This window comes from Odocoileus virginianus, unplaced genomic scaffold (genome assembly GCF_023699985.2).
Source record: "Odocoileus virginianus isolate 20LAN1187 ecotype Illinois unplaced genomic scaffold, Ovbor_1.2 Unplaced_Scaffold_4, whole genome shotgun sequence".
Classification (NCBI taxonomy): domain Eukaryota; kingdom Metazoa; phylum Chordata; class Mammalia; order Artiodactyla; family Cervidae; genus Odocoileus; species Odocoileus virginianus.
Window position 1 is genome coordinate 853497 of NW_027224266.1, and position 22049 is coordinate 875545.

Consider the following 22049-nt stretch of genomic DNA (forward strand, 5'->3'; position numbering starts at 1 on the left):
TAACCCAGTGGTTACATCTTACACAACTTCCTGTCAAGACCAGGAAATTTATACTGGTACAATGCCCAGACCTTACTCAGATATCACTGGTTTTACAGGTTCTCATGTGTGTGTGTGTATCTGTGCACTCATGTTACACATTTTATCACATGTATAGATTCTTGTATCTAACCACCAGAGTAAAGATACCAGTTCTTCACCACCAGGATCCTGCATGTTGCCCCTTTATAACCATTTACCTCTCCCTCACCCTTCTTCCTAACCCTGGCAACCACTAATCTGTTTCCATTTCTATAATTCTGTCATTTCAAGAATGTTATATAAATGGAATCATATGGTAAGTACCTTTTCCCCACTCAGCATGAATTCCCTTGTGTATCAATAATTCATTCCTTTTAGTTTAGTACTATTCCAGTACACCATGGTGGGAACATACCACAGCTTGTTTAACCATCCACCCACTGAAGGACATTTGCTGTCTAACTTTTGGATGTTATAAATCAAGCTGCTGTGCACATTTATGTACAGACTTCTGTGTGAACATGCATTTTCAGTTCTCTGGGACACATGTCCACGAATGCGACTTCTGGGTTGTATAGTAAGTGTATGTTTAGTTTTTAAAGAGACGGCCAAAGTTTTCCAGAAAGGCTGTATCATTTTACTGTTCCATCAACAACATATGAGAGAGCCAGTTTGCCCACATCCTCACCAACACTAAGTAGTGTTAGCATTTTTCATTTTGGCTATTTGTTAGGGAAATTAAATTAATAGTCTTGATTAGGCTTCAGAGGCAAAGCAGAGTAGGCCTCTGACCTTACTTCTAACCTGCCTGGACACTGCCCAGATGGTGAGTTGACTGTGAGTAACTGCCTGCTGTGAGTGCAAGACTTGCAGCACCATATATAAGATGGGGGAGGAATCTTGAGATTGTTGAGCCCCTGGAGGGGGCCTGGCCAACCAAGCCCCAGGCTTAGCAACATTCCAAGTTTTACATGACAAAACCAACAGCATTAACATGAAACCAGAGCTGCAATTTGGTCACAATTTGGTCACAGATTGATGATGAAATCAGTTTGTGTCCTGGGATTATAAACGGGAATCCTGAACTGCAGTCTTTGAAATCTCCCCCATGGACCAGATGCCCTGCCTGGGCCCCTTTCCCAATTGGGACTCCAGATATACTGACATGGAACTTTCCCAGTGCTGTTTAAGTCTGGATGTTGGTCAAAACCCAATTTGGTGATGTATTCTCTGCTCTTTCTATTTCTCTTTTTTAATGTTAGTATATTGAAAGTAAGCTAGATAATTCTCTAATAAATATTTGTATTATTTATTTGTATATAATGAGTGGCTTATTTTGTTAACAAATCCTTTGAACCTGAGACGAAAGTGAAAACTTTTGGCAAAACAGTATTCTAAAAGGCATGTAGATATCTCTCACTGTGGTTTTAATTTTCATTTCTCTGATAGCTAACCATGTTGACAAGTTTTCATATGCTTATTTGTTTTCCATATATCCTCTTCGATGAAATGTCTGTTTGGACATTTCTAATTGGATTATTTTCCTTTGTTACTGTTAGGTTTTGAAAGTTCTTTGATATATTCTAGACACAAGTCCTGTCTCAGATATAGGTGTGCAAATACTTTTTCACACCATCTGTAACCTGTCTTTTCATCTCTGTAACAGGATCTTCTTCATAGAGCAAACATTATAAATTTTGATGAAGTCCAATTTATTTTCTTTTATGGGTTGTGCTTTTGGTATCTGGTCTATGAACCCTTTCCTCAGCCCACAGTCCTTAAGATTTTCTCATATCTAAATTCTAAATGTTTTACAGTTTTATATTTAAACCCATGATACACTTTTGATTAGTTTTTATATAAAGATTAAGGTTTAGGTTGATAAATTTTTTCATCTTGCATATCACTTGCTAATAGACTATTTTTTAATTTCTTCCTTTCCAATCTGTATGTCTTTAATCATGTGTTTTGCACATTTTTAATATTTTCTTCAACTGTTTAATATGGTGGACTACATCAACTGATTTTTGAATACTGAATCAGTCTTACATCCTTGGAATACAACCCACTTGGGTCATGGTGTATAGTTCTTTTTATATGTTGCTGGATTTGTTTTGCTAATATTTTGTTGAGGATTCTGTGTCTATATTTCTAAGGGTACTGATGTATAGTTTTCTTTTCTGTACTGTCTTTATGTTTTGGTATCAGGGTAACACTGGCCTCAAAAGATGACTTGTGATATGTTTCCCCGTCTATTTTCTGGAAGAAAATATGTAGAATTCATGTTATTCTTGATGTTCCAGATCTTTCTTTTATCACTTCCTTTCTGCTTGAAGAACTACCTGCAGTCATTCTTTCACAGTCTTACTACAGACACATTCTCTTAGCTTCCCTTCATCTGAGACTGCTTTGGTTACACCTTCATGCTAGAAGGATATTTTCACTAAGTATAGAATTTGGAGTTGCCAGTTCTTTTCTTTCAGTACTTAAAATACAGTGTGCCATTTCCGTTTGGCTTCCATCACTGTTCCCTTGTAAGTAACAGTTCATTTCTAACTGCTTCAAGATTCTTTGTCTTCTAGTTTGTTTTTAAAAAATTTAATTGTAAAATACATTGTGACATAAAATTTAACATCTTAACTAGTTTTTAGTGTACAGTTCAGTATGTTAAGCATATTCACATTGTTGTGCAACCAATCTCGAAAATTTTTTCACCTTGCAAAATTTAAACTCTATAGTCATTAAATAATTTCACATTGCCAAAGGTTTGATTTTGATGTCTCTAGGTGTGGATTACTTTAGGTTTACCTTATGTGGGGTTCAATCAGTTTCTTGAATCTGTAGGTTTGCATCTTTTGCCAAATTGGGGAAATTTCAGGCATTATTTCTTCAAGTCCACCTTTTTTCTCTGCTCTGAGACTGTGGTGACATGAATATTAAATCTCCTGTTAATGTTCCCCAGACCCCTGAGATACTCTTCATTTAATTTTTGGTTTATTTTTACTCTGATATTCAGACTGAGCAATTTCTACCACTCTACTGTTTTTTTGGCTGTGCCACATGTGGGATCTTAGTTCCCTGACCAGGGATCAAACCTGTGCCCCTGCAGTGGAAGCCCAGAGTCTTAACCACTGGACTGCCAGGGAAGTCCCTCTGTTCTTCTGTTGAGCCCATGTAGTAAGTTTATTTTGGTTATTGTATTTTTCGGTTCCAAAATGTCCATTTTCTGCTTTATTTATTTTCTGAGATTAATTTTTCATTTGTTTCAAATTTTTATACTGGCTGTTTTAAAATCCTTGTTAGAAAACCAACATCTAAAGCATCTCAGTGTTGGTATCTGGTGCCTTTTTTTCTCATTCATGATATGACTTTCCTGGTTCTTAAGTGAACTTCAACTGCAATAATGGACATCTTGGAGAATTTAAGACTCTGAATCCTATTTACTCTTTTTTAGCAGGCAGTCTACCAGCTGAGGTGTAGTGTGAGGGCAGGGTGAGTGTGTATGTTCAGCTTCCTGCTGGGCTCCGCCAACACCACCCTGGCAAAAGTAGAGCAATGACTCACACTGCCTTTTTGCAGATGGGTGGGATGGAAGTTCAGCTTCACTCTTGTTCCTAGTGAAAGTGGGGCACCAACCCGCACCACCCCATCGCCACAGAGTAGGGGTGTAAGCTCAGCTCCCTGACAGATCCCACTGACAGTAGGGAGAGGGGAAGTGGAGGGTTGACTCACACTGCTTCATTCCTGCAAGGCAGAGAGGAAAGTTCAGCTCCCTTAAAGACCCAGCTGACAACAGGAGAGGGGAGAGTGGGGAGTGGAGTGCCAATCAGCCCTGTCATCCACCACTGTTTTGACTCGTAGCTGCCAGATTGGGGTGGCACCTGGGCCTTACTGCATCATGGGAGGGGGAAGCAGTGTTGACTAGGCCACCTCCAACCATCTTGCTCTACCTTGTTGATGCTGGGTGAGGGTGGAGGCTCAACACTTCACCAACACAGGGCGGTGGGGAGGCTTAGCCAGGACTAGCCCTGCCTCACACCACCTTGTTATGTCTCACTTCCTTCAGGTTGGGGTGGAGGTTCAGTGGTTGCTGGACCCCACAGATACTACTTTAGTGAGAACACCACCTCCTTCTGTAGGGAGTGGGACAGGGGTGGCAGTGAGGGAATATTGGGTCCCTGCACAACCTGCCAAAACCATTCAGCAGGGGGAATCAAAGTGCTGTCTGCTTTTCCTAGGCAGGAAGGGAAGATGAGGTCCCTCAGCTGCCCAGTCAACACCATGGGGTAGAGGAATCCAAGCACTGCCACTTGCTGCTTAGGAGTAGGGTGGGGTTTTTCTGTTGGTGTTTGGCTACAGTAGGATGGGTGCTGCCAAAAAGGTTTACTGTTGTTAGCCTACCCTTCCCCCCACAGTCTGGTTAAAGAGAACTGGCTTTTCTTGGAGTCTGTTTTGGCTGTGCCTGTTGTTGGTTCCAGGTTGAAGGCTTTTACAACACCCTCCAGGATATACGGGAGATGATAAGAACACCCAGAGAACTCACTATTTGTGTCATTCCTTTAGTCTCAAAGTCTGCAGACAGTCTGCCTTCTTATTTCCACATTTCAGAGTGTTTCTGTGCTTGTTTGTTAGGTGTTTTAGTTGCAAAGGAAGACCTAAGGGAAAAAAAAAAAGACTCCTCCATCTTGGCATAAACAGAAGTCTCTTCCAAATAACTACTTTTTATGTTGAAATAACATATGTGTGTGTGTGTGTGTGCGCATACATGTTAAAAGAAACTTTATTGGCTGTTTGGGGTAATAACATTTATTTTCTAAGTTTCCATATTATGGTTAAAAATGCACTATGGAAAACTGCTATAACACCATAAATCATAATTTTCCCCTAAAGATCCAATTATGTTTATATTGTTTCTGGCAAACGTAGCTTGCTTCACGTTACTCAACTGTCTGCCCACCTCAATAATTTCACATTATAATATTCCAAAGGAAAGAACTCTATTTTATTCATTATCACCTAGTAATATACTATACAAACTCAGAACAGCCAGGGGGGAGAGATCACTTTAAAACTCATTTGGGGCTCTTCTTTTTAATAATCTAAAGCAAATTAAATTTTTAACTTGCCAGTGACACCTCTCTTTAAGTAACTCCCCTTACTGCTACCAACATCCATTTTGATAGCTATTCTTCTTGAATTATACCAAGAGCCAACAGGAACTTGAAGGAAAGAAGGCAAACAGGGGTTTTGCTTTGCATTTTTACTTCTTTAAATGAAACATCTGTATATCTCACATTAAGAGGTGGATTCTTGAAAATTCATTTATTTATTTATATTTAATTTCAGAGATTATAGACTCTCTGGTTTGATTGGTCTTCTATTTATTGCTATGGTCTTGCTTTAAGTAAGAAACTATAGTATAACAAGACTGAAGGCTGAAGGGACTGCAAGGAAAAATATCACCTCAATTTTTGCTTTTTTTCTATAATTTTTTAAAGTTAATCTTTTACTCCTAGACATGTTTCTTTAGAAACTCTGCCCTAGCTGGGAGGTGGGCCCAGGTGATGAGGTATCCTAAGATATTTCCAAAGAAGGCAGGTCTCTATTCACTCAGTTGGAAAGCTATTGTTTTAGAAAAAGCTTTTTATTTATCACATCTAAAAATGAAGCAAATTTTTTAAAAGTACAAACTGAAACTAAGTTTTCTGAGAACAATGCATACAGCATGACATAGGTAAGCATCTTCTGTATTAGCATTAGAGTAAAACTCCATTTAAGTTCCCAAATCAGCAACAAAACATACACAAGAATTATGGATACAACTAGACAATAAAGACATGAAAAATCCTTCACATCCTCATTCATTAGAGAAATGTAAATCAAAACCACAATGAGATACCACTTTCACACACACAGGGTGGTTATAATGAAAAAACAATAACAAGTGTTGGTGAGGGTGTGGAGAAACTGAAACTCTCATACACTGCTGATGGGAATGTAAAATGGTAGTTCAGTTCAGTTCAGTCGCTCAGTCGTGTCTGATTCTTTGCAATCCCATGGACTGCAGCACACCAGGCCTCCCTGTCCATCACCAACTCCCAGAGCTTACTCAAACTCATGTCCATCGAGTTGGTGATGCCATTCAACCATCTCATCCTCTGTCGTCCCCTTCTCCTCCCGCCTTCAATCTTTCCCAGCATCAGGGTCTTTTCAAATGAGTCAGTTCTTCACATCAGGTGGCCAAACTATTGGCATTTCAGCTTCAGCATCAGTCCTTTCAATGGTACAAACCAGTTGGAAAACAATTTGACAGTTTTTCAAAAAATTAAATATAGACTTACCATATGACACAGCAATTCCACTCCTAGGCATATACCCAGGAGAACTGAAAACATATTCACACAAAAACTTGTAGACAAATGTTCACAGCATTTGTAATAGCCCAAAGTGGAAACAATTCAAATGTCCATCAACAGATAAATGGCTAAACAAAACTGCTATAACCATGCAACAGAATATTACTCAGCCATAAAAATGAAGCACTGAAACAAATGCTACAACACTGATGAACCCTGAAAACATTATGTTAAATGAACGATGCCAGAAACAAAGGCCACATATCATATAATTCCATTAATATGAAATGTCCATAAGAGACTAATCTACAGAGACAGAAATTAGATTATTAGTCACCAGGGGCTGGGGGAAAGAGTGAATAGGGAGTAACTGGCTAATGAGTATGGGATTTTGGGGGTGATGAAAAAGTTATGAAATCAGATAGTGATGATGGTTGCACAACTTTATGAATATACTAAAGACTACTGAATTACATACTTCCTAAGAGGGAAATGTTGTGTCATATAAATCATATCTCAATTTTTTAAGAAGATTAACTGGGGCTCTTTAACCTAACAGTTAAAAAAAATCCAAGGAGTGAAAAAAAGTCACCAATGATTATGTAACATTTCTTTAAATTTCCTTTTCTTTCACTGTAGCAAGATAATTGGCAACTTTTTCAGGTTCAGCCAGACCCTGTTTTCTGGCACTCTGAGGGAAAGTCAAATAGATTTTTTCTGAAAAGAAGATGCAAATATAAAGAGGTAATGATTTAATAAGCTGCAATTAAAAAACAGCAGTTACTCAAGCACACACCTAGGGGCTTCTGTATGGAGAGGGGTTAAGTTACATCTGGGCAAACCTCCTTTTTCAAGTACAGTAGTTTTTGTTTCAAATTCTCACTTGTAAGACAGCTTAAAAATTGTGAAAATTTCCCATACAATGTCAAAACTGCCATTTCTCAAGCCAGCTCACAGAAGGTTATTTTATCCAAGCTCTATTTGAAGAGTAATATCAATTTTGCTTTTCTAAGTCTACCTATACATTCCCATAAAAACATGTGTTCAGTACAAACCATATGGACCCTTTATCCCTGAGGAGGAGGTGTCATTTTGACCAAGTCACTCACCTATAAGCTGTTCTCAACCAAAGCTGGGCAGTCTAGTGGAAAATCAATGGAATTTTCAATCTGTGAGACTTGGTGTTTGAACTCTGCCTCCTCCACTTAATAGCTGTGCAATCATGAACAAGTTACTTAACCTCTCTAGGCTTCAGTTTCCTCATCTGTAAGTTGAGGTTAATTACATCTCTCATTCAAGTTGATACACACAAAGCATCTAGTCAAAGAAAACAGAGTTGTTAGTCGCTCAGTCATGTCCGACTCTGCGATCCCATGGATGGTAGCCCACCAGGCTCCTCCATCCATGGGATTTCCAGGCAAGAACACTGGAGTAGGTTGCCATTTCCTTCTCCAGGGGATTTTCCTGACCCAGGGATCAAACCCAGGTCTCCTGCATTGTAGGCAGACTCTTTACCATCTGAGCCACCAAGGAAACCCCAATCAAAGAAAAGGTATTCAGAGTAAATGTTAATCTCCAAGATGTATCAATCTACTTTCCCAGTATTAATTAGTACAGTATAGTGAACAAAAAGCACAATTTTGGATTGCTAAATTTCCCCAATGCTTTGATGTTACCACTTGAATGAGAAATGTCACTGTAAAATTAGTAGAGTTGTATAAAGTGCAGAATGGTTATTTGAGGTACATGTATCACTTATCAAAATCTTCAGGGTGGAAGATAGACAAGACAAAGCTGATTAAACATAATTTGAAAAAGCATATTCAATATACTTTTCATTTAGAAAAAGCATTAAGCCTATTAACTTTAAAATAAAAGCAATAGAAGGTAGAGTTGAAAAACACTGGTGTAGAAAAAAGGATTCAACTTGTATTCTATGATCTAGAATTGTACTGTTGTATGTGGTAGCCAATAGCCACAGGTGACTATTAAAATTTTAATTAAAGTTAATTTAAAAAATTCAGTTCCTCATACTAGCCACATTTCAAGTGCTCAATAACCACATGTGGCTAGTGGCAACCGAACAGTGCCTATCTAGAAGCTGTTTAAGTGAATCTCTCCTATTATTTTATATTGTTTTCAGATAGACTCCTCTGCTCCTAAATGTGAAGAAGCAAAATAAGATCCTGCATAACTGAGGTTTTTAGTATAGCTTCTACAAGATTTCTGGAGTGAGGATATCTCCCCAAACACTGCACTTGAGATGTACTTCAAGCTCTTAATGTCAAAATGAACTTTTGTTTCAGGCTATCATTTGACATCTGCTTATAACTCATATCAAATGACTATACCAAGTTTCCTATAACAAGTTTTGTGGCCCAAAGGATTAGAGGTAAGCTCACAGAAATCTAGATGACCAGGTCAGAAATGAAGATGAGATCATCATCACATGTAAAATTATAAAAATCAATTAACATGGTGGATAAAACATAATTAGTTTTTAAGGTATGTAAGAGACCATGGATAGAATATTAGTTAAGACAGGCAAATCTGACTTAAGTTATGCTACTGCTGTAATTCTATTCATACTAATAGAGGAGAAGAATAATAGGAAGTATAAAAATGCTTTTGGATTTACATATAAATGTATGGTTATGTAATATTCAGGGAACTAGCACTGTTTCATGGGGAAAACACACACACACACACACACAATACCCTCCAAAAGACAAAGTGGAGGGCTGACTTCAGGTGGGACAGCAGGCTAGCTTTCAGTCTTGCAGCAGGCTGATCTTTAGTTCATTCACATTTCTTTCTAGCTGACAACTTCAGGAGAAGAAGGTAAAGATTCAGAGTAGGTAATGCCAGTAATTGAGCTATTCCACTATGGTAGGTTGAAATGTAAAATCAGCTTGTTAGTAGGTAATATGTCCGTCAAACATCCCTGATTCCAGAGGTATGTATATATGATGGACAGAGATCAGAAAAAGGGTGAGAAAGTCATTTTACGTTATTTGTGAAAGTGTTAGTCGCTCAGTTGTGTCTGACTCTTTGCAATCCCATGGACTGTAGCCCTCCAGGCTCCTCTGTCCATGGAATTCTCCAGGCAAGAATACTGGAGTGGGTTGCCATTCCCTTCTCCAGGGCATCCTTCCCAACCCAGGGATCAAACCTGGGTCTCCTGCATTGCAGGCAGATTCTTTACCATCTGAGCCACCAGGGAAGCCCTTACATTATTTAGTAAGCTGTAAGTGCAAATTTTTTAAAAGATGAAGTAACAATATTCCCAAGTTAAAAACAGCTGCATCAAAATATTATTAATCCTAGCTATTTTCTAGTAACTGTAAGTTTGAAGCAATTAATTAAAAAAGAATGGGACAGGTAGATAGACTGACAGCAGCATTAAGTAGAAAGTGATAAGGTTTTAAAAAAAACTATGAATATTAAAAATAAGTTACACAGCAAGTCAATAAGGGGGTCAATTAGTAGGGGCAATTAGCTTGATATTAAGATAGAATATGACCACTAATTTCAGAACATTGGCTTTTAAAAGTTTAAATTATTTAAAACTTTAAGTTAGTGCATTTAAATTTTAGTCCACTATTAAGGTGGAAAATTGTTACACAAATTAATTTAGAAAGACTTCAAAATGAGATAAAAACTTTTGACAGTTACAGAAAAAAAAAGCTTTGATACAGTCAATTAAACATAACAGCTTGTTTCCAGGCAATACTGGATCCTATTACTATAGTTATCAGACTTTCCAAAACTGTGTTCTGCAAAGCACTTATGTCCTTTGAGACTTCAATAGATGGTTCATGAAAAAGGGGTGCTGACATCAAGTCTCAAACACTTTGAGCTATTTCCTTTTTGCAGATTCATCATGTACATCATCATCTTAAATTTCTAAGATGTTGGGCAGTAAAGACATTAGTCACATCTCATTTAACTCCACAACTCCCAAATTTATTTGATTATGTCATGATCCTCGTGTGTGTGTGTGTGTGTGTGTGTGTGTGTGTGTTTTGGAGGGAGAAGATGGTTGTTGGGACACAGACACATCTTGCAAATTTTCAGAGACTTCTCAGTTGAAAATACTATATATACTATTGAAAGTTGCTTAAGTACCAGTATCACGTAACAGAATAAAATCGAAAGGACTGTATTTCTAGACAGGAAAACCCAGCTACTCATAGCATAATCAAATAACCAAAACAAAAATGGTTCTAGTAATGGGGAGGGAGGTGTGCAGTATTGATTTCTGTCCCTAAAAAAGAAAATTAACAGAAGTGACCCTAAAATATAAAAAGACGCACACATTTTGTTTTGGTACTTTTTAAGAAAGTGAGTTAAAATTCTATTTATTGATACTATATATTAAGTTTATTTCTTCACAGACACATCTCCTTCAAGAGGTTGACATATACAATACAATATATCATATTTCATCAATTACTAGACACCATCATGTGTTAAGATACACTATTATCTTATATATCACTAAGGGAAAAAAACTACTGCTAACTAAACAAGAATGCCATGGATTGTGAGAGGGCTTCCAATTTAAGCATTACTGAAATATGAACATACTTTCTTTTCTTTCTTCCACACATATTCCTCAAAATGTTCTTTATCTGTTTCCCCCCTTTAAAGACACTATCGAAGAGGGGAACAATACAAAAAAGGGTAAGATTCAAGAGATTTCTGTTCACCTTACCCTTACAATTATATTCCTATATTACAAAGGTTCTTTTAAAACAGGTCAACCAAATAAACCATTTTTAATTGTTCTGTTTGATTCTGGAAAAATTATCCCAGAAGAAAAACCCAGAATTTACTAAAATAGTTCTGTTTGAGAGATGATTCACTTTAACTATTAAATGCTTAAACCATGTACTGAACCAAATGCTTTACATACGTTATCATTTAATTTCCATCACAACCTGATAAAGTAGGTATTATTTTTATGCTTATTTTACAGATTAGAATGTTAAAGCATAGAGATTTTAAATAACTTGCATAAGATTACAAAGATATTAAGTGGTAGAGGCAGGGCTCAAACCCAGATCTTCATGGCTCCGAAGTCTGTTCTTTAACACTTTGCTATACATTCAAATTATCCCACAGAGTGGAATAAGTAAAACTGAAATATTTAATTGCTAGTAACTAACTTGTTTGCTTAAAATAGCCAAATGTATTGAATGATCATTATGTTTTATATGGCTATATTTTATACTGTTTTATACAACATATATGTTTGTGTTTGTTTTGCTAACTGACACACTTTACTTAACAATTAAGATTTAGTTATCTTGCTATTTGGTATAAAATTGAAAAACAAGAGTAACTGAGATTTGATAATCGTTCCAGATTAATGACATAGGAAACTGTTATCAACTCCTAAGGTTGAGGGGGTGGTGTGTGGTGCCAGTGTAAGTCTAATGCCAAGTATTAAAATACAATTACTTGGTTTTTTTCTTCCTATTACGTGAAATAGGGAGTGGGATGTGTAAAATATACATTTACTCACTTGCACTCTATGCTTTAAAACTTGTTATCCACCAAAAAACATAAACAACTGAGCACTATTACATTCATGCATTACCAAGAGACCACCAAGATGTCACTGTTGTACACTGTAATCTGAAACCACTAGGTCTAAAATATTTAGTCTGCACTGGACAAACTGGGCCACGTGAGGTCACCCATCATTCACAGCCTAGCAGATCACATGTCCCTGAGTATGGAACTCTAGAGTAAATCTTGTCAATGATCACAATGGCATAAATTTTTTAGTGGATGATAAATTTTAAAAAAATCTTTACAACTCTTCTGCAATTCAGACTTCTGATAAACGATCTGCTATATTTTTGATCATTCTATAATTTACCAAATGTCATGTCCTTGGTCAAGGGTGCACATCCCAATTATGCCACTCTTTTTATATAAAAATAAGATATACTCATTGTGATTTCCAGAAACAATGATGAAAAGGCAAAGTCTGCCTATACTTGTTTCTTTAATTGGATAGGCTTCTCTCTTTATCTTAAAATTTAAATGTATCAAAGAAGTTTCTCATTTTGGATTAACCCCGTTAGTATAGGATCAAGCTGCCAAAATAAAGCAAAGTTTCCTAAATTTAATTTAAAAAAACTAATATTTAATATTATAATCACTAAAGACAGCAAAGTGTTCAATAATGTGTCACAGCTACTCGACAGTTGACATGTAACAATACCTGTCCTCTCCTCAGATCTTCACTTGGGGGAAAGAAAAAAACCTGAAAAGTGGTAAAAATGAAACAGGAAAAGGAAAAGAAACTTAATAAAACATTTTTTTCAAAATCAAAGATCACACTTTAATAGAATGTTTTTCCTTACAGATGAAATATAAGAAATCTAATATTGATATAGTGGAAACATACAGAATCCAATATAATCTTTGAGATTACAAAAGGTTGCACATCCAGTGAAGATGGTTTTCAAAACAAGGGTCTTGTTTTTTGTAAATATTTATGTAGTTAATATTTTCCAATGCATTATGGGTACATCTTATTTAAAGGAATTCAAGGTAGCTATTATATTTTTACATAGCACATTTCTATAAAGCAATCTCCTTAATTTTATTCTTTTTTAAAATCATTCATATTTAGGTTTACGAGAATTTATCTTTACTAAAACTGAGAAAGTGTCACTTTAAGTCAGGCTTAAGATCCAGTAAATGTCCCTAAGAGCAGAGGCTGGAGTTTGTAGAACTGTTAGCCACAATCCCTTGATATCCATGTACTAAACAGTCACATATTCAAAAATACACTACCATCTTGAATAATTCATTAGAGTTTTGAATTAACCTGGAGCATTTAGGAAGCTATTTTGTTTTTAATCTTGTACCAACCTTGACTTTGCTTACATAGTACTTCCTTTATTATTCTAAATTTGCTTCTTTAAACATTTGGCATAGTTCTAGCCTATCATGTTCTGAGCCATGTTTGAGTTCAACCACAAGGGTTTTTTTGTTTGGAGCACCATGAGACCCATATGAGGTCAAGAAGACTTATAAAGGAATCAAGAAACTGCCTGTACTTTTGGTGAGGTACTCAGTTCTTATAAGATTGCTCATATTTCAATTTAAGATTAAAACGATAAGAATAGAAATAAGACTGACAATTACCCTATTCCTGACCTTCGTAATTAACTCACTGGTCATCTAGGGGGCCTATATTATGTATATGCCAGGCACTGTGTCAAGTGCTAAGGATATAAAGAAGAAAAAAAAAGTCTCAGCTTTGAAGAATTCAGTCTCCTAAGGAAGAGACTGTAAATGTAAATCTCTATAGAGAAGGACCCTAAAATCTTTTAGCCTGAAGAGAAACATTTTGGTGTTTTTACTTGATGACTTTTCAAAAATGATTTTACTCTAGTAAAATACAATTATTCACTGATAAGAACTTACTGGGGAGAAGACGGCATAATATTAAGTCCAATATTAGACATCCAAATGAAAATTTTCAGCCTTCTCCTTACTGGCTTCAGTATTTTCAAATTTGTGTCAGAAGTAATTTACTTGAAACAGCTGAATAAGCAAAAGCAATAAAATATCTAAAGGCAATTTGTTAGAATCTAATTTTAATAAATCTGGACAACACTGGCTCTGATTGAAATACCTTATGCCAGAATTTCAGGAAAATTACTTGAAAATGGCAAGTTGTGGAAACCTATCTGCAAGGTTCTGGAAACCATGACAGTAACTGAAATAAGTAGGCTTTAACAAATGAGACATCTTATAATACCATAATTGTTTCTGAAAAATACATGGCCTCTAACTATTGGCTTATTTGTTTATACTGATTTTTCCCACAAAAGATATGAAACATCTACCCTAGTATAAAGTAAAGCACATGAATTATATTCACCTGGCTTTGAATTATGGCTCTGCCATTTACTATTTATAATCTTTGTGCCCTTAACTTCTGAAATCAGTTTCTTAATCTGTAACAATGGAGACCAAAATCCTACTCTGTTGGGGGATTGGAAGGATAAAATGAAATAGCATGAGCACAGTATTTGGCATATAGTAAGTGCTAAATAAACGTTAGTTTTGTGTTTTCTTTATCCAAATGTATGCTGCATAGAAAAAGGATCAGGTGGAATCTTAAATGACTTTTTTTAACACATTGATAAATGCCAAGCAGAAATGTGGACTGATTACGAGTAGCAAATGTTAACGTTTGCATCTAAAAATCAGGCTCAAAGCAAATTCAATTTCTTTCCACAAGGTCGGCAGTTTGAGAACATACCTTTTACCTATGGTACTTAAAGCAAAAAATTTTTCTGAAGAAAAAAAAAATGAATGAAAAGAGTACCAGACACATTATCTTTTCACACTATCCATTCAGAAGATGATTAAACATTCTAAATTTGATTTCCTTACAAAAAATTTACAATATTCGACTGGCATTTTAAATGAAATTCTCTTAATTTCGCCAGACTTAAAAACCTTATTTCCTTTAAAAAATATATTTTTAGGAAACATCTATCAATGTGTTTTCCATGGAAGAACAGCGTTTCGTTTAGGTTTTAAAAATATCCAAGTCGCAAAATGCAAAGCACCAACCGTAAGCACTATTACAATTCTGCTTGCGATAAGGAGAGCAAGTAAACATTTTACTTTATTCAGCAGCGGAGGTGACCAGGCAAAAAGTGCAAAGTGATTTGAACTGATCCCCGTCCCCCTCCCCCTCCATTCTACTCAAGAATGCAAGTGTCCCGCATCTCAGATCAAAACTGAGCCTCGGTCTTACTGACGTAACCAGTAACCCTATCCACCTCTCACACTGCGGAGGCCGGCAGGGCAGCGGCTGCCGCCAAGTACACCACTCATCAGAGCCTGCCCCATTCCGCCCCCGCGCTTCAGTCATGCTTTCCAGAAATGGGGTCACTCACTCAGTAACTATCACACACACGCAGCCTATCATCCTGTAATCCCCCAAAGTCCGCTGTGGGGATAGAAGACAGCAAAAAGTCAAGAAGGAAGAATCACAGACGCGCCACCATCAGGAATTGATTTTCCGCTCCGGAGAGGAGCGCTGATGCCTTGGAATGGGTCTTGTCTGGATTATTTTCACAGACCCCGAGTTGGTTCTGGGACAGAAGCGGCTGCGAAGAGCCGGGGAAATTCTGTCTGGCCCTGTTTGGGTATATCGTTTGGGTTTGGGTCACCAGGGTGGGTATCTCAGGGACGGTCATCAGATCCCGGGCGAGGTAAACCAGAAAGCCCTTTACTGCGGCCGCTGATCTCCTTGAATATCATCGTATCATCTCCGCGGACAGGAAACTCAAGTTAAACTCGAAGAGACGGGGTCCTCAAGCTCAGCAACCTCAGAAACGGGGCGGGGGGTGGGTGGGATGGAGAACCTCAAGCTTCCCCTTTTTCCTTCGCAGCAGCAGAAACTACTGCGGCAGATGGGAGGGGGCCCCAAACCCTCGACTGTCCTGCACCCCTTATCCGAACCCCCCCCCCACAGGTCGCCACCCCTGTCCTGGGCCGTTCCTGCCCACGCGCGCCCGGTTCCCCAGGGTAGCCCGGTTCCCCAGAGTAACCCTGTCCCCTGACCGGACTCGAGAGTCCCCGCTCTCCAGTGAACCCAATCCACACCCCTCCCGCATCCCCCAAAGTCACCAGGGTCCAGGGAAGCCCCCGACCACGCAGGGCCAAACTTCCCAACTCCTCGCCGGCCCCCGCTCCGCGTCCTGCTCCCCCCACGCAAAGTTGATGAAAATCGGCTTCTTGCAAAGCCCGGGCGCCCACTCCAAACCCCACGCGCCACCACACCACAGCCCCTCTAGCGAGCGAAGGGAGAGGGGGTGCGGGTGGGAGGAAGAGAAGGGCAAACAGACCAACCCCAACTACCCAAACCGGAATCCCGAACCAAGGGGAGAAGCGAGCAGCAGAGGAAGGGGCCGAGTGGCCGGCTCCCGGGAAGAGAGCGAACCGGCGGGGGCGCGGGGAGGGGGCGCGCCGGCCCCGGCTGCCCGGCTGCACTCACCTCAGCGCTGTCGGATGGGCTCTCCACAGCCATCTTCTGCCACGGGTCCGCCAGCTGCGCCAGCGGCATCTTCCCCCCCGGCCCGCCGCCTTCACCGCCTCCTCCCTCCCCGCCCGCCCCGCGGCCGGCCCCGCTCCGTCGCCGCCCGAGCCCCACGGTAGAAGCGGCGGCAGCAGCTGCAGCAGCAACGGCGGCTGCCCGAGAGAGGGCTCGGCGCCGACACAGACCCTCGAACGCCGCGCGCCCGGCTGGAGACGCCCGCGCGCTGAGCGAGAGCCTCGCGCCGCTGCCCGGCACCGGGTCTCGCCCCTTTCTTCCTCTCCTCCTTCCGCCGCCGGGACTACAGCTCCGCCCCCCCCCCCGCCGGTTCCCGCGCCCGCTCCCAGCAGAACAGCGGCCCCCGCGCGCTCCCCCACTTCCGCTCACAACATGGCGCCTAAGCGATACCTGTCTCTCAGACCGAGGCTCGGCCGCCGCCGCCACCGCCGCGCGCACCCGGGGGCGGGGCCTGGGAAGACACGCCCCTAGCCGCGGCGCTCCGCTCGTCCCTCCTTCCTCGCCCCAGCTTCAGCTTCTGGGCCTCGCCTTCTTTCAGGAAGGGCGAACGGAGAAATCTGGGGGCGTCGGCGGGAGGTGGGGGAAAGAGCGGGAAAGGAGGAGGTGCGAAAGGCTGAGAGTTTCTAAGAGCCACGGGTCCGAGCAGGTTGAAGGCTCCTCAGGGATGTAGAGAATAGTGGTCCCCACCCATCTAGGGAGAGACCGGCGAGGCGTAGAGGGTGCGGTACAGTACCAAGAACCCGGGGAGGGGTTGTGGGGTCTTTTCGGCCCGATTCTTCCGTGGGTTCATGTGGGCGCGCCGAGTCTATGGGCACATCTCGTAATGGCCCAGGACCCACCCTCTCCCAGGGTCATACGATGGGCATTCACCTGCCCCTCTAACCCCCACGATGGGGACACTGAAGGCTTCGTGTCCTGGAGCCGCTTGGGGCTTCGGCTCTCGGTTTGAGTCAAGGCTCCTCAAACGGACGCTTCTGTGTTATATTATTTTTAATATCGGGAATTGCTTCGTCTTGCAAGAGTCGACCCCCCCCCCCCCAACCAAGTCCGCAGAGCCCTCTGGCTTCAGGCGCGACCCTCCAAGCTCGTCCCCTCCAATTCCTCCCCGGTTCTCCGCAGCCTAAATCTTCACGAAGGAGAAAACAAGGAGGTTCTTTAAGGCTGCCGGTCTCGGCAGAGGTTGGGGAATTATTTTAAAATATCTTGGTGGCAGGAGCCCGGGATTCCTGCTTTTCTGTTGACTTTACATAAAAGATTAGATTAAAAATCAGGCTGGCGGCGAGTGGAGGAGGGGAGAGAGGGAGGGCTTCTAACTCCTGCCCAAGACAGGGAAGCCCTAGGTTAAGGAATCCCAATCCCCAGACGGCGATGGAGCGCCAGAAGACGGGGAGAGCGTGAAAGGAGAGGCCTGGACGTCTGGAGTGGGTGGGGGCGGCGGTTTCGACCCCATGTTCCCGGCGCCAGGTGCCCGGCGAGCTCAGTGCGCCGGGGCAGAATTGTGTAAAAGTCGCCGGGCTGAGTGGAAAGCTACCGCAGCCATTGGCTAATCGCCCTACAAGGAAAAGGAAAAAAAGTAAAGGGAAATCTCCAAGCCGGCCAGTGCTTCCATCCCCTCAGGCCTCTGCCCAGGCGTCCGGGTCCTCCCACGCTCGGCGACCACAGCGCGTCCCCCGCTGCGCTCCTATGCACGCCTCTTAACAGCTCCTTTCATCCTCCAGGGACCCACACACCTGGAGAGCCCTGACCTTCCTCCCTAACGCAGGTGTGAGGATGAGATTAGAGCCCCACGCCTAGCTGCCCAGCCGGGTCTGTGCGGGCGGTGCAAGGTTTCTCTCTTGGCCGAGAGAGGCAGGTGTTCGTTCTTTCTGCTGCTTTCGCTGGCGCGCCCCTGGGCACAGGCTCGAGGCCCGGGAGCCCCGTGGCCACCTGAAGAGGCTCCATCTGTTCAGGGAGCCCGAGGAGGCGGCCGGAAATCCTCGCTGCGCGCCCTCTCCTGCAGCCTTGGACTCAGGGGGACAGCTCAGGGTTGAGCAACATCTGGGCAGGCTCAGCGTGGTCTGTGGGGTGGGGGTGGGGAGGACGGAGCTCGTGATTTTGTCACCTCCCCCAGCATGCTGATTCAAGTGCTGCAAATCCAATCTGGACCCAAACCTCAGCTAATTTGGCAGTCACCGTCTCAGTAACTCCTGACAGTAAAACCAGCCTGCAGTAGTTTGAAGATAAGCAATTGTATATCGTTTTGCATTTATGTACAAAGTGCCAGATTTAGCTTTCATTTATATTGCAAAGCACGTTACCATTCCTTACAGCGAAAAGAAGTCGGTCAGTTTGGTTAGTTTAAGGTAAATTAGTCCCCCCCCCAAACGGTGATCAATTATTCCAATTAACATTCTTTCTTTAGTAAAATCATACAGTTGAAAAGAGTTATCATGTGTCCAATGCGAAATACTCCACTCAAAGGGTGAGCCAACCTTTTAAAAATAAATCTAGTTGTTCGCATACTTAAAAGTTGATTTCAGTAGGAAGTTGATTCAGAGGAATAACTTTTAAAATAGCGAATTCATCTGAAAAAGTAGTGTGAACAGTGGTCACATTGCAGGAGTTAAGCATTAAATGAACTTAATAATGGGCTAAAGTACCACTCACTAGCACGGCTGTCCTGCAAATGGGCTCAAGTTGATAGTATGTGAATTGATTTGGCAAAACATTATTCTCCTTCCTTTTGCCCAGAAAGAAAAGAAAGCGATTTTTTTCTTTTGGTCAACAATAAACTTTTTGACTTCTTTCATTTATTAAATCCAAGAGTGGTGCAACCACTCACTCTTGCTGGGAAAACTGGGGGATTTGTCTTGCAGGTGGCAACAAAATGAGTTATTTGAACGTAGATGGTAATATTGCCCTGAGCAGGATTACCCCCCCCCCCCACCTTTAAGAAAGGAAAATTCTTAGGTATTCAAAGAAGAGCTGCCTCTAGAGAGCACCTGTGCAGGGTAATATGGTAGCCACTAGCCACACCGTGGCTCTTGAGCACGTAAAACAAGGTTGGCTGGTTGCTATTGAGATCACACCAGATTTCAAAGGCTTAGTACCAAAAAAGAATGTAAAGACCTCAGTAATAATGACAAGTTGATATTTTCAATATATTGAGTTAAAATATTTTGTTAAAATTAATTTCCTGTTTCTTTTTACTTCTTTAATGTGGCTACTATAAAATGTATACTTACATATGTGGCTTACTTGTCGAGACTGGCATTATAGCTGTACAGGGCAGTTCTGCGTTAGCATTTTCCTTTAACATTGAGCCTTTTATATATTCCTAAAGTTCTGTAATGTTAAGAGATGCCCTCACATTCCATTGTTTTTTGGGGCTCCTCAGTGCAAAATCTGCAGAAAGGGTTGATTCAATTACCTACTGATTCTATACCCCTTCCCCCAACACACACACACACACACACACACACACACACACACACATCTCTGTCAGAACCAAGATATTGGAAAGTTATTACTTGAAACTACAGCAAAGGGAAACAGAAAACCTCAGTCAAAAATCTGGACTAGATTTCCAAGAAATCATTCCTGATGTATGACAGGACAACCAGATTTAACCTCCTCTGTCCCCAACAATTTCCTGCTATAATTATAACCTTTGTATACAAGTTTAAATGGGCATTTACTTAACAAAATAACATTTGTTCAAAAAAAAATGGAGTTACATCAGTCTGGAAAAGTTACAGGATGACTAAACTATGGCTCATGGCACAATCTCCACCTCATATACATCCAGTACTTCCAGTTATAGGTTTGTCCCTATGGAAAACCCGTAGTCATCAGTACCTCTCTGAAACAGGTGTTATCCCTCTACATTATCTGAAACATTTACTTTCCATACAAAAAAGTAACCACTCGAGACTATTTAACTATTTCTTTCCAGTAAGAAAGAAAGATAAAACTTGGGCTCGAATTTTATCTTGCATTAGACAATAATGAAACAAAATACATGGTGACATATTTTTTATGTGTATGAATTTCATCTTTTCTTTGAAATTTCCCAAGTAAAAATGATTAAGAGTAGTTTCCTGATTGACACACATCTTAAGAGACAACAGATATTTCTAAACCTATCTGGACATTTTATTTGAAAGAATTCAAGTTTCAGAAAATGTAAGATCTTCTCTAGAGTCTCCTATAGATATAAAGTTCAATGATTCTGGAATTGCATGTGATGCAAGATGCTCATAAAATCTATAAGGAACTAAGGGGAAGACAATCTATGATACAAATACTTGAAACGTTTAACATTCTTCATGGTAAGGCAGTACAGGATCACAATAAGAGCAGAGCTAGGCCTATGTCTAAACTCCAGGTTCCTTTACATCTCTAAGCTTCAACTTAAAGGCCTAGAACAGGGTCTGGTATGGAACAGTTGCTCAATAAACAATGGCAAAATAAGCTTAGTTTTCCTCATCCGAAAACAGGATAACGTCGCCTCGCTTGTGGAATTTTGAGGAAGATTAAATAGAAATAATGTCTGGGAAGCATTAAGCACAGTGCCTGCCACATAGGAAGCATTCAATAAATGGAGCTATTGTTACCAACTTCAGAAAGGGAGTATTCCTGCATACATAATATAATTCAAAGACTTTACTCCTAAAAGTTATTTCTTTCCATTTGTTGTGTGATCATTTAATTAGGGTATAATCTATTTCTTGAGGGCACTCTCATAGTGATATGAGACACACACACACACAAAATGATACTGTAACTTTCTGTGGAATTCAAATAAAAGAGCATGTAGGGTAACTTACTCTTCTGTTTTTCAAGCCACGTATGTTGAAATGCAAATGATTACAGGTCAGTTGCCTCACAGGCTATGATCAAAACTTTGTTTATGTAATGCTCAAAAGAAACTACAAATGTATGATTCAAAGTTAACATTACCTGACTCATACTTACGCAGTGAGGACAGGAGGAACAGGGAAGTATGGAGGAGAGGTCTGTGTCAGACATGCTTTAATGTTTTCCTTTATTGGTTTCCAAAATGTTTAATCCTTAGAGGTGTCATTTTGTTTCAGAGTTGTTTGAAGGGAAAGAATTATGGGGCTTTGAAACTTGACAAGGAATTGAGAAGAGTCATTCCTGGAGCTTTAATAAGCTACTGTTTTTCTTCAGTTTTCATTTTACTAGCACAGAAAAGACCCACTAAATGTTCTTGTTCGTAAACACTAATTCATAAGAGGGAGATAATACATTAAAATTTCATTTTCAAACTGATATTAAAAACGACTGCTTTAACATTAACTAAAAATTGCAGTATAAAGTACTCCTTCAGAGAATAAACATTCCCATTTTATAACTATCAATTTAGTTAGGTTGGTTAGAGCAGTGGTTCTCAAATTTTTTTTCAGTCCACAAACCATTCTGAAACAAAACCCCAAGAACCACTAGTTCCTACTCACCACTATGGAAAAAAAAAAAAAAACACTTTATGGAACTGTTGTTTTAGAATATGGTTATTATTGTGGGGGGGTTTATTTTTAAAGTTTATATTTGTGCTTTTGAATATAGAT

The 22049-nt window shown here is 40.4% G+C and overlaps 1 protein-coding gene across 5 annotated transcripts in view; it reads right to left on the reverse strand.

Annotated features, from left to right (window-relative positions):
- The window catches only part of RPS6KA3 (ribosomal protein S6 kinase A3), a 98396-nt gene extending 81505 nt beyond the window's left edge, over positions 1–16891 (reverse strand). For 2 of the 5 annotated variants that reach the window (XM_020914418.2, XM_020914416.2), the window contains exon 1: positions 16423–16510. Coding sequence is in view for 1 of the 5 variants with exons in the window: in XM_020914421.2 (XP_020770080.1) it covers positions 16423–16491 (69 nt within the window). In the remaining 4 variants the exon portion in view is untranslated. Of the gene's footprint in view, positions 1–16422; positions 16774–16869 lie in introns of those variants that run through there. The other 3 variants (XM_020914419.2, XM_020914421.2, XM_020914422.2) reach the window with 3 other exon arrangements.
- Between the last annotated feature and the right edge of the window lie 5158 nt (positions 16892–22049).